Here is a 14,401-nt window from a genome sequence, read left to right on the forward strand (position 1 = left end):
ATAGGCAGCGATTCCTACAGGAATCATTATTTGAACAATTCTTCACTCTGGAAGGAAGTTCTTCTTTAGTGCAGTGTGTGCTGACTGAATACCAGACTAGCAGACCTCTTTGTCTGCCTCGCAAAACTAGTGGCAGCATTAAATCAACCCACTGCTTTAAAACTGTTTGTGTGCACCAAGATTTTTCGGTTTCAAGAACATCAATGCCTGATACACATTCAATGTTCTCTTTCTTGCCCTTAGTGATGATTTGAGGGGGGGCTTTATTTCCATCTAGACAAATTTCCAAAATACTGGTAATGTGCACTTTTGTAACCAGTGGAGGGAATGTGGATTGAGAAAGCACCCCGCTGATCAGTTGTAGTTTGGGTTCCTTGGCCCATATACACTGCAGTTTCAACCATAAAAACCATGTTGGAAAGTTGGTATTTATAAAAGTTTCAGCATCTTCCAGCTTAAACAGTGTTGTCAGTCTTCTTAGAAACAGTTTATATTGCTGAAGGAAGCCATCCTGCCATTGATGTGATGCTTTCAGAATTTTTCTGGGGACATTTCTAACTGTGGTGCCATTGTAGGGGCGAATGCTTGAATGTCAGCCCTGTGCACCACCAAAGGTTTTGCTCTTCTGTCAGCAATCCATTCACAGATCATGTCTTCCAACTCAGGTAATAATGGTTGCTGACCTGCGCCACTCTTGCGCTTCTTAGCATTTCCCTTGTCTAACTGTTGACTGAGGTTATCATACTCTCCTCGCCGTTTTCAGAACCATTCGCATATCCAACGCTTTAAACAAAGCCATGGGATATTGTCTAGGTGTCAGAATGCTATTTCCTGTTCATCTGTTTACCAATCTATAGGCATTTACCTCTCATCTCATTTTAGTTACAATCCATGTGATAGCAACTAGGGCTTATTTTTAGAGTAGGGTTTATATTAGGAGCATCCTGAAAAATCATGCTAGGGCTTATTTGATAACCCTTATGGATAAAGAGAACTGCTAGCCAAACCAGTTATTATATAGTTTCAATATGTAGCTATTGAATTATCACCTGTCAAAGGATCTGTAACCCTGTATAGCCAATCTTGTGATTTACAAAGTTTGGCATGGGACACACACAGTTCCCATTTATGCTCCTGATTCAGCAATGCATCTTTCTTTGTTACCCATGACTTTAGCTGTAAAGTGAGCCATCATGACTGCTCCTGTCCAGTATGCAGAAAGCTGACCAATAATTATAAAAGGCTGGGAGATTGCTGAAGATCAAAATAATATAGTACAAATGAATGATAACAAACTCAAAGGTTTGAAACTTGTTTAACTAGCACAAAGCCCCTTGCATTTCATTTGCATGGTATGTAAACATAATTATTATTGTACTAGTTCAGTACTATTTACATCTTCCAGCTGCTTTCTGTTTATTAGTTGAGCCCAGTAATTATTTTCCTTTTTTCTCTTACCAATGTCAGCTCAAACATGTAATGATACATTTCAGATCTGTACAAATAATATGAATTGTAAAAATATGGAAAAATAAGTCAAGAAAGTAGTCATATAAAAAATATAATGGGATGTCTATCCCACATGTTTTACATTTCTTACTGTAAACAATTATCCCTGTAAAACTTATTTCCCTACCATAGTACAGGATTTTATGGGTACTTCAAACTTGTAAAAAAAAACATTTGTACCGTGTACAAGAGACTTACCTGTAGTCTGAAAGGCAATGTATTGGGATTTGTGATGTGACTGGTAATTTATACAGAAAAATACCTAAAATGACATCAGCATTGTTTGCAGGGGAAGTCAATCATTACCACAAACACAAAGCTCAAGTACCCATTTCCTTAGAAAAAACTAAAATGTATATTTCTTTAGTAGCAAGCAGCTCAGAGAACTTGATGGATCTCTATTTTTATTGCTAAAAATATTTGGATAACATCAACTATTTTACAAAATTATAATGTAATGGATCACACCACTGCTTAGTTCTTGAAAAAACCCTTTGGTCCATAGAGCAATAACATCTGGACACAGACTGCTCCCCTGGGGCAATTTGCCCTAGTATGTGGTTTAATCACATCTGTGGCTGGTTTATTCACAACTTGCTTGTATCAACTGCATAGTGATTTCTTATTTGTGTGCTAGTTTATTTCCCACCAGTGTGGTGCTGCACTTTTAGTGTATAAGTTCCGTCCCATCCCGCTCTCCTCTTTCTTTTACTGCAAACCATAAATTATTAAGCACCTGTGGGATCTTACGATCATTCCATGTTCCAGGATATTGAACATCAGCATGATAATATGGTCATCCAGTGTTCCATCTTGGTAAACACCCACACGATCACCTTCCCTGTTCCAGGTAGTGTGGAAAAGTTATTTACATAAGTGTTTTTCAAATTGTATTTTAACAATTTTTGTATTACTTTTCGATCTCTTTATTGGATCTCTGTTTTTATTGTTAAAATAATATAACAATCTATTTTACAGTAATTTAGAGAAATGGGCCACATCACCGCTAAATACGTTAGCTAAAACTTTGCCGTTCATTGATCTACAAGAGCTGGACAAAGGCTTTTCCCTGAAGCATTGTGCTTAATCATAGATTCCTCTATATTATACCCTATATAATAGGATGATCAGGAGAATTTGCATTGGGCACAAGCTTGAACACTAATTGTGAACCTCTCTACCAGTGTGGTGATAAACCTTTAGAACATTGGCCCAGTCCCTGTCCACCATTCTCTTTCTCATTCTGCACCATAAACTGCTACACAGATGTAATCACACATGTGATTACATGATCATCTTCTGTTCCAGTTTGGTAAACACCAGCATGGTAACATGGTTGTAACTTATTCTAGGTAGTGACCAGGAAGTTTAAACATCTTAGTGTAGAGATCCTGCTAGGCTTAGGTGTCTCTATTTAAAATGTTTTTATTTGGCATGATTGCTGTAGTCAGCCAGCCAGAGCTGTGATCACATTTTGTGCAGGTTTTAGCTTTAGCTTAATTTCTTTACCCTGCTTGTTGGAAGGAGCCCCAAATAGCAGAGGCTAGGAGACAATCTGAAACAACAAATGTTTCACTGCCTCAATCACAGAGGGTATTGATTTATTGTAAATAAAATCACTCATTCAGACTGGATTGCTCAGGGTTGGCTGCTGTCCCATGCATAGGTAATCTTCCAGGCCTTGACACCTGTATGGATAACAAGATTTATGAAAGGTGAGGATACTTTACAGTATTGTAAACCATGCATAGTTATGCACATTGATTTAAAGATAAATTTTTATTTTTCCATTTGCCCTCTTCACGCTAAGCTGCTCCCATTTCTACCCTCATCCTACCCTTCATTTTCCTTTTATTTTTAAACTCTCCCTCTACTCCCCTTTCATATGCCTTCTGCCATACTAATACCAAAATTTTTTCCTCTATGCATACATTATATCCACATTGTGAAGCCACAATTTATAACAAAAATATAAAACATGTATACAAAAACAAGATTTATATTTACATTGAGTTCTATTGATAAAAAAATTGGGCCTCCTATCTAGATCAGTGTGTATAAATGGCACCCTTTATCGGCTCACCATCACTTCTGTGATTAAGCCTGTGAACCATATCAGTTAATGGATCCTTAGTATGGACTCTGTTTATACATGTTAGGAGCAGTAAAGGGATGGTATCATTGGTGTACAGCCAGATGTTCTGAGGGCGTGGGGGGGATGGGAACATACCCCAAGTGAAACACATTTCAGCAATTTCAGAAGGAATTATGATGCACTTTGCTGCCACTGATGCTAGATGTGTAGGGGGTTTTGTGCAGACTAAACCATAAATGTTATAGACTGTGTGGAATGATCATAAATCATATAGAATGGTCCCCACAAAGGGGGTTACTGACTTTGATTGAGATGTGTGCCACATTTAGCCACCATCTTTATTAATTCACTTCTGCTCTACCAGCTAACAGATGGAGTTGTCAAAATGCTTCACTAAAGCTAATCACACATTTAATTCTATCCATCTTGTTGCATTCACAAATAAATGTACTACTGATTGGATTTACTTTGTAATATGAAGACATTTATTTGAAGTCAAACTTTACATGAGCTATACAGCAAAACATGAAAGGTTCAGTTTAAAAACAAAAAATAAACACACACATTACAAAACTTTATTAACATTAAAACACCCACTAATGATATATAAAGTAGATAAAATATGGGGAATACAAGAGTCTCCATGGTGATTAAATAAATACTTAAATTGAAACAGCAATAGTTAAAGCTAAAAACACAGTTCAACATTAAAAATAAAAGTCACTTTCTGCCATATCGATAGCCCAGGCAAATTTGTCCCGCAGAGTCTTATTGTAGATTTTCTCTAAGGAAACGTTCCATTTCTTACACCTGTGGAAGTGAAAAAATTACAAGAGGATTACTTCCTAACAGGGCTAATGATCATGCTAAAAGGAGCATGTAAATAATCTCAAAAGGATGGATACAAGAGCCCCATAAACAAAACAAACAAACAAAAAAAAATATTTTGGTTAATCACACATTACCATATGTATTCAGTTTATTGTGAAAGAGGAATCAATCTAGTTGGGTAGTTAACCCTGGGCTTTAACGCTTATGATTTGTAGTTAGAATACTGGAATTTTGGAGTTTATTAAGAAAGAGGTCAGCTACATGTTAGCAATCATCCAACTTATTTGGCACCTCCACCAAACTTGGGGTCCCAGTAATCCACCATCCCAAGTGCACAAGTTCTAAAATGAAACAAGGAATCTGATCAGAGCACTTGTTTTATAGAATATTTTATTTCATTTTTGACTAGAGTACTTTTTCATACATGTAATTTTTTCTAGTACTAAATTTGTGTGTTTGGTGAACTGAAAACCCATCTGGATCTAAGAATCAGTAGTACATGCATTTAACAAAAGATTTGATTTCTGCAATAAACATACACTGCCTATGAACCCCTCTCGCACCTACAAACCGGTACATTTAAAGCATCTGAAGGATGTGTAAACCATTTACGCTCATGGTAACCACTTGCTTGGGGCAGGATTGCCTTAAAGGACACTGCAGTGCAGGTAAATACCTTACCAATAATACATAAACATATCATTTTCTGTGCTGTGACAACATGTATAGCGTCATTTGTCAGAGCCCAGCAAAAGCCGACCATAGTAGATGGTCTTCTGTATCTGCTTTGTTTACAATACCTGTGATGAAGCTTGTCCCCAAATTGCGAGGAGTTCATCAAAAATCTGCATTAGGGCTCATAGATCTGTAGCTAGAAGGCAATCAGTTGCAGGGCAGACTTGTAGCATAAGGTGAGACCCAGGTCCAATTTCTGCATCAGGGCCCATAGCTCAGTAGCTATGCTACTGCTGTGTTTTTGTCACTGAGGAAAGGATGTCTCACTTACCCAAAAGGAGTAAAACATGCAAATGATTAAGTGTTTTTAGTAATCCTGTTTTTGCCGATTTCTATGGCATGTTCATCTTTCTATATTCTATAATGGAGCATGATTTTTTTTTTAAATTGGGATTTGTATGCGTTTGACACACTGGCACAAGACTGGGGCATATGCGTGCACGTATACAGTGGGTAGGCTCAGGTTTCATTTAATCATGCCCCTTTAAACACTTCCTACTGTTAGTACAATGTGGCCATTATCGCTCTCCTCAGGATGCGCCAGATCTTTCACAGCACTGTCCCCCCCTGAAGACCTAACTGTATGGGAAAGAAAATGTATCTGTACAAAAGAAATCCAAAAATGGCATGAGAATACCAGAAACTTTTAACTACACGTGTAGGTGTTACAATGCTTCTCAAAGCTACTGGTGGAACATCACTCACCAGGCCACTGAGATACGGGGGTCCAGATAGTTTAGCTTGGAGGTGCTCAGGGCAATCTGCTTGTTCTCCTCTCTGTCTGTTGCCTGCACCTCCAGTTTCATAATCTGTTCCTCAGTTCTCTGAAGAGCCTTCTTCTTACTTTCCAAAAGCCTAATTATCAAGAGAACAATTTATTTTTCAGTGGAAAAACAGAATCTTGGCAACTTTACATACATGCCATTCATTTCTACAAATAGGGACTTTGGATTGTTTAATGTACTTTGTACAGAACCGTGGAAGTGTTAGAAGTTTATAAAACTAAAAAGTAGTTCCTAAGGAGCTTCTTAATCGGCTTTACCATTAGTTGGTTAATATAATAGTTCTCATGGACAAACATATAAAAAAAATTTCAGAAACCTGCAATTTTATCTGTAACAGTTGGAAGTATCCACTATTGCAAAGTGAAGGAAGGTAATGCAAACATTCAATCTGTACCTGTGCCCTGTAGTACCTCTTTTTCCAGAAAAGTCCCCAGTCTTCCCTGAGCATGGTGCACTATACTATACTAATGCAGAGAATGGTAACAATATGTCCCATCTACTTACCTAATCATCAGGATGTCCACCAGGAGAAGACAGAAAAACAGGAGGACACTGCACATGACACAATGGGCCAAAAGACAACAGTAACAAAGTTAGGAAAAAAATGCTGGTGGAGTGTGAATATTCCAGTACATACTTCCTGAGCTTCTCACTGTCACTTTCATTAGCTTGCTTTTTGGCTTCTTTTAGCTCTTTCTTGACCAAAGCCATCTGTTCTTTCCTGGCTTCAATCTGGTAGTAGAAAAAATTCAATTAGTATCTACAGTGTAACAAGTGCGAGTGAAGAATTCTATTGACTACCATAGTGAAAACATTTTCCTTTCAGACACACAAACATTAGACCTTATGTTGTAAAGACAGAGGGTAAGTAGCAGTGATAGAATGTTTTATACAAACAAACCAATCAAAATAGGGACCTGCAGACATTTTTCAAGCAATGGGCTTTCTCAGGCAAAGTAGTTAATAAAGCGCAATTAATGAGGACCTAAACCAAAACGTAATATATTGCAATACAACTGCAAGAGAATATAGTGAAGATGAAAGTAGGAGGATGAAGATGCCAGAGAAGTCACTGAACAAGGAAAGCAGAGTTGTTTACAAGTGCCAAGTTTTTTGCTGTTGTGGACACTGCTGTAGAAACTGTTTGGTGGAGACTTGGACACTCTTGAATTTCCGCAGGGCAGCACTATTGAGTGAGCAAAATTTGTGCTGAAGGCTTGTAAGCAGCAGTGCCAAGCTCTAGAAGGTGTTGGGTTCCAAAAGGCATAAATATTAGCCTGTTACATTCATTCCAGATTGTAACATTTACAGTAGTAGGTTCAGTGTCTCAATGCCAGGGATGTCCAATTCCGAACGTCAGGTTCTTCATACATTTTTGGTATTTCTTTATGAGACAGCAATACATTTAGTAAAGTGTAGTTTACAATCAATCCAAAACAATCCCTATCCTAACCTTTCTCTAGCACTCAAAGCTTGGAGTTGGACTGCCCTACTTAATACCATGGAGTAAAGAAGTAGGAGGTCCCTGCAGATAATATTGTTTTACAGAGACTTTTCCAGATCTCATTAGTGATAGGACCACAAATTTGAACACAGAAGAGGGTGTGGGTGGAAGAAGGGACATATGCAGTGGGATTAATCCAGACCAGGGTAGACAGAACAGTAAGGGTAATCTGAACAGGTCAGGAACCCTGGGAGTCAAGACATATTCTAGTTAGGTTGCTACATTTTCAGAATATACAGAAACTGGATATCTCACCTTGGTTCTCAAGTTGGCCATGGACTGGTCAAAAGTCTTGGGTGGTGCCCGCTGATGGTTACAAAGTATTGCAACCGCTCTGTTGGCTCGATTATAAGACAAGATCTTTTCTGGGACTGTCGCTTCCGCTAAGGGGTAGAGAAGATATGTAATTTGTTGAATTAGGTTTTTGCCAATGCAATGCCTGAGAATCCTTCACCATCAGCATTCAACACCGTTGAAAATGTATTAGGGAATTTTTGAGATAGAGGTCAAGATTTCTAGAGACTAGATAAATATGGAGACCAGTTTACTAAAAACATAGGAATCTTTACTCAACTGGACATGAACACCGCAAAATGTGCATTACAATCTAAAATCTAAAATACAACAATATGTATATATGGCATCTCACGATCTGTAAGTTCCTCAAGTTGCTGTTGCAGTGTGATTGAGGCGTTGTACGTCCTGAAAACCTTGGCTGTCAGTCCTTCCATCAATGACTGCAGATGTTTGTTCAGCATTGGAGTCTGCAGCAGAGATACTTTGGTCAATAAATGTTTTTGTTTCAGATATATTTTTTTAATGTAGCCTGAAATTCATCAACTACTCCATTAGATTTCAATCAAATTCTTCATATAGACTGGAGAATTTCACCCAACCTGTCCTATCTAACAAGTCATATTTACAGAATTTAATATTGGACTTGTTATTCCATGGACAGGTGGAAAATATGTGGTGTTGGAGGTATTGCAAGAGAGGTTTGGGAAAACAATACCCCAATGTCAGTGTTGTGATAGTATTAAATTAGACTCCATTTTCTAGAACTTTCAGGTCAAAGTGTGTGTCATTGTTTTTCTCAGGTGGTGCATACATTATTTTGTAATACTATCTTTTATTTATAAATTGCTAACAAAAAAAAACAGCAATTCTTATAACTATTAAAAAGATAACTCCCCAAAAAAAATTCTTTACAGGACATATAACTGCATAGATAAAAGAAATCACATCGATATGAACTCCCACCCAAGAGTGTCATAAGGTTACCCACATACCTTATGAAACCATAGAACCCTACCTAGCAAATCGGTTCAGCAACTATACATGATCATATGCCAGTGCTGACAAAGATCCAGTATTTGTATTAGTTTTAGACTCCCCTTCCATATGATAATACTCAGGTTTGGAGACTGGCTGCAATGCTTTGTATGAGACCCATGCCTCATTTTACCATTGCTGTGGGAGATTTTTTGCTCTTGGGTGCCAAGGTTTCTTATACATTTGTGCCATGGCACTGAAAGGTTAGATTACCCTCCCTCTTACTCAACATTTGTATTTTAAAACTAGTTACAATAATTAAATTAATTACAGCAGATCTCATTACTCTGCCTGACAATGCCGTCTCTCTCTCTCTCTCTCGAGAGAGAGAGCGAGAGAGCGCGAAAGAGAGGAACACTGGTCATAGTAAGGGGAAACAATGTTATCAGCCTTCCAATTTCTCCTCTAGAATATCTCCCACTTTGCAAATGAGGAAGTGTTTAAAGCCCAAATAGGAAGATCAACCCCTCATGACAAAACTGTTCATCTTAGATACAGTACAGCAATTGAGAATTTTCACTTTAGGACAGGAAATGTGTTACTGGTAAACCATAGATAATAATAAAACTGAAAAAGCCTAAAAACAAAAGTAATCTAAAGACAGGTTTTAAAATTGAACATTGTTTTTGGGTTTAGACTTTTTGGGTTACACTAAAAATATAGGAATGTGCAATTTTCACTCAAGTATGCAGTTTACAAACACCAGGATGGCTAAATTTTTAGAGAACAAAGCAATCCTGTCTTTCCCGGGATTTGGAAGAATGCCAAAAGTGATTATCTGCAGGCCATGGATGAGAGTGGCACTCACTACCTATAGTGGTCCCATCTTACGGTAATACCAAAAACGGTGAAGTGTCCTCACATCGCCCCTTAGCCATCTGTGTAGAAGTTATTACAGATACTACAATGTCTCTGAGCTCCTTCCTCTCCTTGATATGAGTTACATTTTTCTTTCATAAGAGGAAAGAATGACACCAGGTGCTCCAGGCTCCTCTCTCAGCGGGACTCCTCCACCAGCTGCAGACAGTTGTCTAGCCAGAACCTGCCAGGTTTAATACATCTGTGTTAATCAGCACCTCGGACAGCTCTGTACAGGGGAAAACACTCACATTCAGTCTGTCGAATAGATCATCTCCTTCCTGCTTGTTTTCCATAAACAGCTGGAGGTTTTTAAACACCTGAAAACAAAACGGAGGCCATTAATCAACAAGTTGCTGAAAACTACTGAGATATAAGTTTTTATTGCTTGCCTCTTCCCAAGTTTAAATTCCAGGCAAAAGGCAAAGATATTTCATTATCAAGGCCTAGTATGAACACAAACTCCAACACCGCAAAACATGGATGGTACCATTACTAACCTCTGCAACCGAGGACCCACACCCACCTGACCTCTGATAAAGATGTGGATAAGTGTTCAGAGTGGCTGTGTCCCTCCTATAGGAAAGTTTTTCAGCTTCAAAAATGAGATTGATCACAAGGAACCCAAAGCAGTGTTAATGTTTGGAATAAAGGTCCCCTTTATAATTGGCACTTGAGACAACAAAATTATCATCAATTCCCAACATTCTTTATATATTCACCACCATTGCGGTTCCTTGGATTAAACTATGAGGCATAATAGATGTTATGGATATCTATACACAAAAGTGGACAGTGCATGCCTACTGTACTACCTTTTTCTCCACAGGAACTTTGTTGTAGTATCGGATAGAGTCTTTACCCAGGAAGTCAAACTCGACCACATGATTCTCTCCATCCAATTCTGGGTAAAGTTTAATGTGTTCCACTCTCAGCGAGCAGCAACCGACGGTGTCTGCCGTCTCCCCTTCTTCCTTTTCATTACCTGCTCTCAGAGCCAGCTGAAAATGACAAATTCCAGTAAATAAGATAAAGCAACCATTACGGGGGACAAACCCATGGGGAGGATAAATGGTGTGTTCACAGGAATTTACTAGGACAGATGCTGGGGGAGAGAGCACAACACAGGAACAATAATCTTAGACAAGTTTACCATCTTATCATACAATGGTGAGTTTCTGGAGGATCTATTAAATCTGATTATGACCAATTTGGGCACAAAGCCATCCAATGAAATGATGTAACAGAGCCCTACCGCAAGAAAATCAATACTATTTATGGGTCATGGTTTCCAAAATACAACCAGAAAACATTGTTTTTTTAGCACTTGGGGTTGTTGCTCCAGATTTGGCTTGGCTGGGTTCAAATCTCTCATAAATACCTTGGAGCAACACAAAACAAAACACGAGTAGAGTTTTCCCGGAACCTTACAGTCATGTGACACATTGGAACCATCCTGTTCTCTGCACCATGTATTTAACTTCAAGCACTTCAAAGAAAATGCCATGAAGTGCCCCCCTAGACAAAATTTGGCACTGGGGGCCCCAAAACCATAAGCTTTTTCACTTACATCATATAGCCACTTTACCTTGTCTATAAAGTATAAGGCTACCGCCCTCTGACGTATTTTCATTTCTTTGGATTTAAAGTTGTCCCGATAGGTTTTCCTAATATTGTCAACATGATGCTTTAGTTTTCTGGCGACCTCATATTTTTCCCAGTCTTTTTCTCCCTGGAGAAGGTTAAAAAAAAAGACAATTATAACTTACAACTTTAAAATGTGTCCTATTGCAGACCGGAGACTGCTGGAGGGGTAAACGGCACAAAGAGTTTTGCTGCAATGCAAGGAGCAGATAGGAAGGGAGAGCTCACCAACAGATGAGCTCTTTAGTAGCATCTTCTGTGACTGTGCACACAGGACAAGACCTGTATGTGTTACTGAATTGCAGCAACAAAGAAAAAAAAAAAAAAAAAAAAAAAAAAGTCTCCTGTCTTTCCAGGCAGGGCTTTAAAAATCTTAAAAAATAACTAAAAAATAATTTGCAAGGTAAAACCGCATGTACCGTATATACTCAAGCATAAATCAAATTTTTTTTGCCCTTTAAAAATTCCATTTAAGAAATAACATTGTTTGTTTACATTCACACCACACCAATAGATGATGTTGCCTGTCATCCACTTCATGATGCAAACTAGCAATATTGTCTACCTTCCTACCGCTTCCGGAGCCACAGACGACAGCAACAGTGCTGGCGCACAGAACATAATGGTCTGGCCCTTCTACGTTTAATCACAAATCCCAGATAATTGTATTACACACTTCAGGGTGGCATTGACAATGGACTACACCCAGCTCTAGATGCCAGTTACTAATGCGGTCCCTGCTCCATCTCATGGCCCACTGCCTCCACCTGCTTCTGCCACCTGTCAGTAGTCCATTCAGTAAAATTGTACACTTCTGGGTGGCATTGACGATGCACTACACCCAGCTCCAGATGCCAGTTACCAATGCAGTCCGCTTTCTGTCTCAGGGCCCACCGCCTCCTCCTGCTGCCTGTCTGTCCTCCATTCAGTAAAATTGTACACTTCTGGGTGGCATTGACGATGCACTACACCCAGCTCTAGATGCCAGTTACCAACGCCGTCCATGCTCCATCGCAGGGCCCACCGCCTACTCCTGCGGCTGCTGCTGCCTGTCAGTACTCCATTCACTAAAATTGTACACTTCTGGGTGGCATTGATGATGCACTACATGATGCCAGTTGTGTAGAAGATAGACGCAGGGAGAGTCTTGTAGTGTGACAGGGACAGTGTAGGAGCCTTCTTCGTTCATTGTTAGCTGCATATTTCAGTGTTTTATAGGGCATTTTCTTTTACATGAGCTACTAGCTAGTCAGTTTTGGTAAATGGTCAGCAGTCAGCACATTTAGTGAAGACACTGTTAGTCATCTTTTTTTCACACTGTACATTCACTAAAGCTAAATAAAATCAATTGCAGTTCCTATTTACCAAAGAAGATCTTTTGGTACAGTTAAATGTATGGTCTACAGATATTTCAGTGTTTAATACCTGTTCCTATTTACCAAAGAAGGCCGTTTGGTACTGTGAAATTTCTGTCTTACAGATTTTTTTTTTTAAGTATTTTTTTCAAACTACATTAGCAATTTATTTGGAAATGGACAAATGTACAGTATTGTACGAAATGCCCAATAGTTGAAACAGTTGTATTAAACCAAACAAAGCTACAAAAGTAGCTATATTTTTTCAATGATACATTTTAACAGACTATGCTGAAACCCAAAAATAGAGTAGAGGCACATTGAGTTGTTCTGTGCTCAATTTTCCCCACATATAAATGTACTAATAAAACATAAAACAAAAACTCTAGCCATGACTTTCTGAAGTATTTAAGTAGACATACAACTGTATCGTTATTAAAGTAGTTCTCTTCCTTTCAAATGTTAAATTATTTGTTATGAATACAACCAGTAAGCTGATACATGAGAGAACCAAATATTATAATATTCTGTGGTTCTCAAAACAAAGAGGAGAAAGTGTGTATGTGCTAAGGTGTCTCCTAGCACCAATCTTATTTTAGGTATGACCCATTTAGAGATAATGGCTTTGTTTTCTCTTATCTCACAAGGAATCCATGGCTGGTAACATCATATTCTTTTAAAGACTTTTCTCTTCTCTTTTGCTGTAGGACACAAAACTGCTGAAGTTCTTTGGGAAGCACAGAGCAAGTTCTCAGTCACAGCTAAAGCATCTGGGTCTTAGGATAGCAGTCAACTAACAATGTAATGTCAGCGAGCATGCCTTCCAACAAAGCTTGCTGCAAATCTAGGAGGTGCGATACTTCCAGAGCAAAGACTTTCAGCAAAGTAGCAGACAATGGACGATCAGAACACACATTGGGATTTTGCTCCATCGATGTTTGTTTGATATTCAAGAAATGTACTTGTGCAGACAGCATATTTAGATACCGAGTCAAACATTCCTTCACAGTAGATGTTCGATGAGGAAGAAAACCACCAGTCTCCATGGAAAAAAAAATACACATCACAACCTGTGTAACAAAAACATTAATCAAAAACACCATATTGGTGGGACAAAATATCTCCTAGCCAATGAGAGTCATGGGTGACCTTTGGGATGCCTTTGTCTTCAAGCACCACTTGGAGACCATTTTTAAAGACTTCTGGTCCCATGGAAAGGATGTCAATAAGGTAAACATGATTTTTTGTGCCCACCTGCAGCCAACACAGTTTCCCATAGCGACATATGTTCAGGCAAGAAGCTCCCTAGCTCAAGACTTTTTGGTGCTAGAGATGCAGAATCTTTCTTCTATTGTCTCTTTCAACCTCTTGGCCTCCTTAGTCTTCTTCTGGTTCAACATTTAGAACATTTTGCCCAAAATACAGCCTTGCTCCTCGCACATCTTCACCAGTCTTCAAATCCTTGACTTTAATCAGGAAAACAGTGTGATCTGCATGAACACCAAGTAAAACTCCTTGAAATCTTTCATTAATGGTTGTAATTTTGATAATCTTCTCAATAATACAGCTCAGAAAACGTTCACCAGAAGTGGACTCTGGTTACAGAAATGGCAATAAAATGATTGCAAAAAAATGTCAGCCTTCTGCAGCTTCTGCTGTGTGAGTTAGGTGTGATTGCAAACATCGGGGAGCCCCAATACAGATATTTTAGTGTTTGATACCTGTTCCTATTTACCAAAGAAGAGCGTTTGGT

At 38.7% G+C, this 14,401-nt stretch overlaps 1 protein-coding gene across 2 annotated transcripts in view; it reads right to left on the minus strand.

The window, feature by feature from the left end:
- Positions 1-4,067: 4,067 nt before the first annotated feature.
- LOC140338329 (DNA topoisomerase I, mitochondrial-like) overlaps positions 4,068-14,401 on the minus strand; it is a 76,734-nt gene continuing 66,400 nt past the window's right edge. For both annotated transcript variants that reach the window (XM_072422513.1, XM_072422512.1), the window contains exons 12-19: positions 11,238-11,381; positions 10,465-10,650; positions 9,901-9,969; positions 8,109-8,223; positions 7,715-7,842; positions 6,593-6,687; positions 5,876-6,025; positions 4,068-4,414 (exon numbers count right to left, since the gene is read on the minus strand). In XM_072422513.1, coding sequence (XP_072278614.1) covers positions 4,312-4,414; positions 5,876-6,025; positions 6,593-6,687; positions 7,715-7,842; positions 8,109-8,223; positions 9,901-9,969; positions 10,465-10,650; positions 11,238-11,381 — 990 coding nt within the window. In that variant the 3' untranslated portion in view covers positions 4,068-4,311. The remainder of the gene's footprint in view (positions 4,415-5,875; positions 6,026-6,592; positions 6,688-7,714; positions 7,843-8,108; positions 8,224-9,900; positions 9,970-10,464; positions 10,651-11,237; positions 11,382-14,401) is intronic.

The sequence above is a fragment of the Pyxicephalus adspersus genome, chromosome 9 (assembly GCF_032062135.1).
Source record: "Pyxicephalus adspersus chromosome 9, UCB_Pads_2.0, whole genome shotgun sequence".
Lineage (NCBI taxonomy): Eukaryota > Metazoa > Chordata > Amphibia > Anura > Pyxicephalidae > Pyxicephalus > Pyxicephalus adspersus.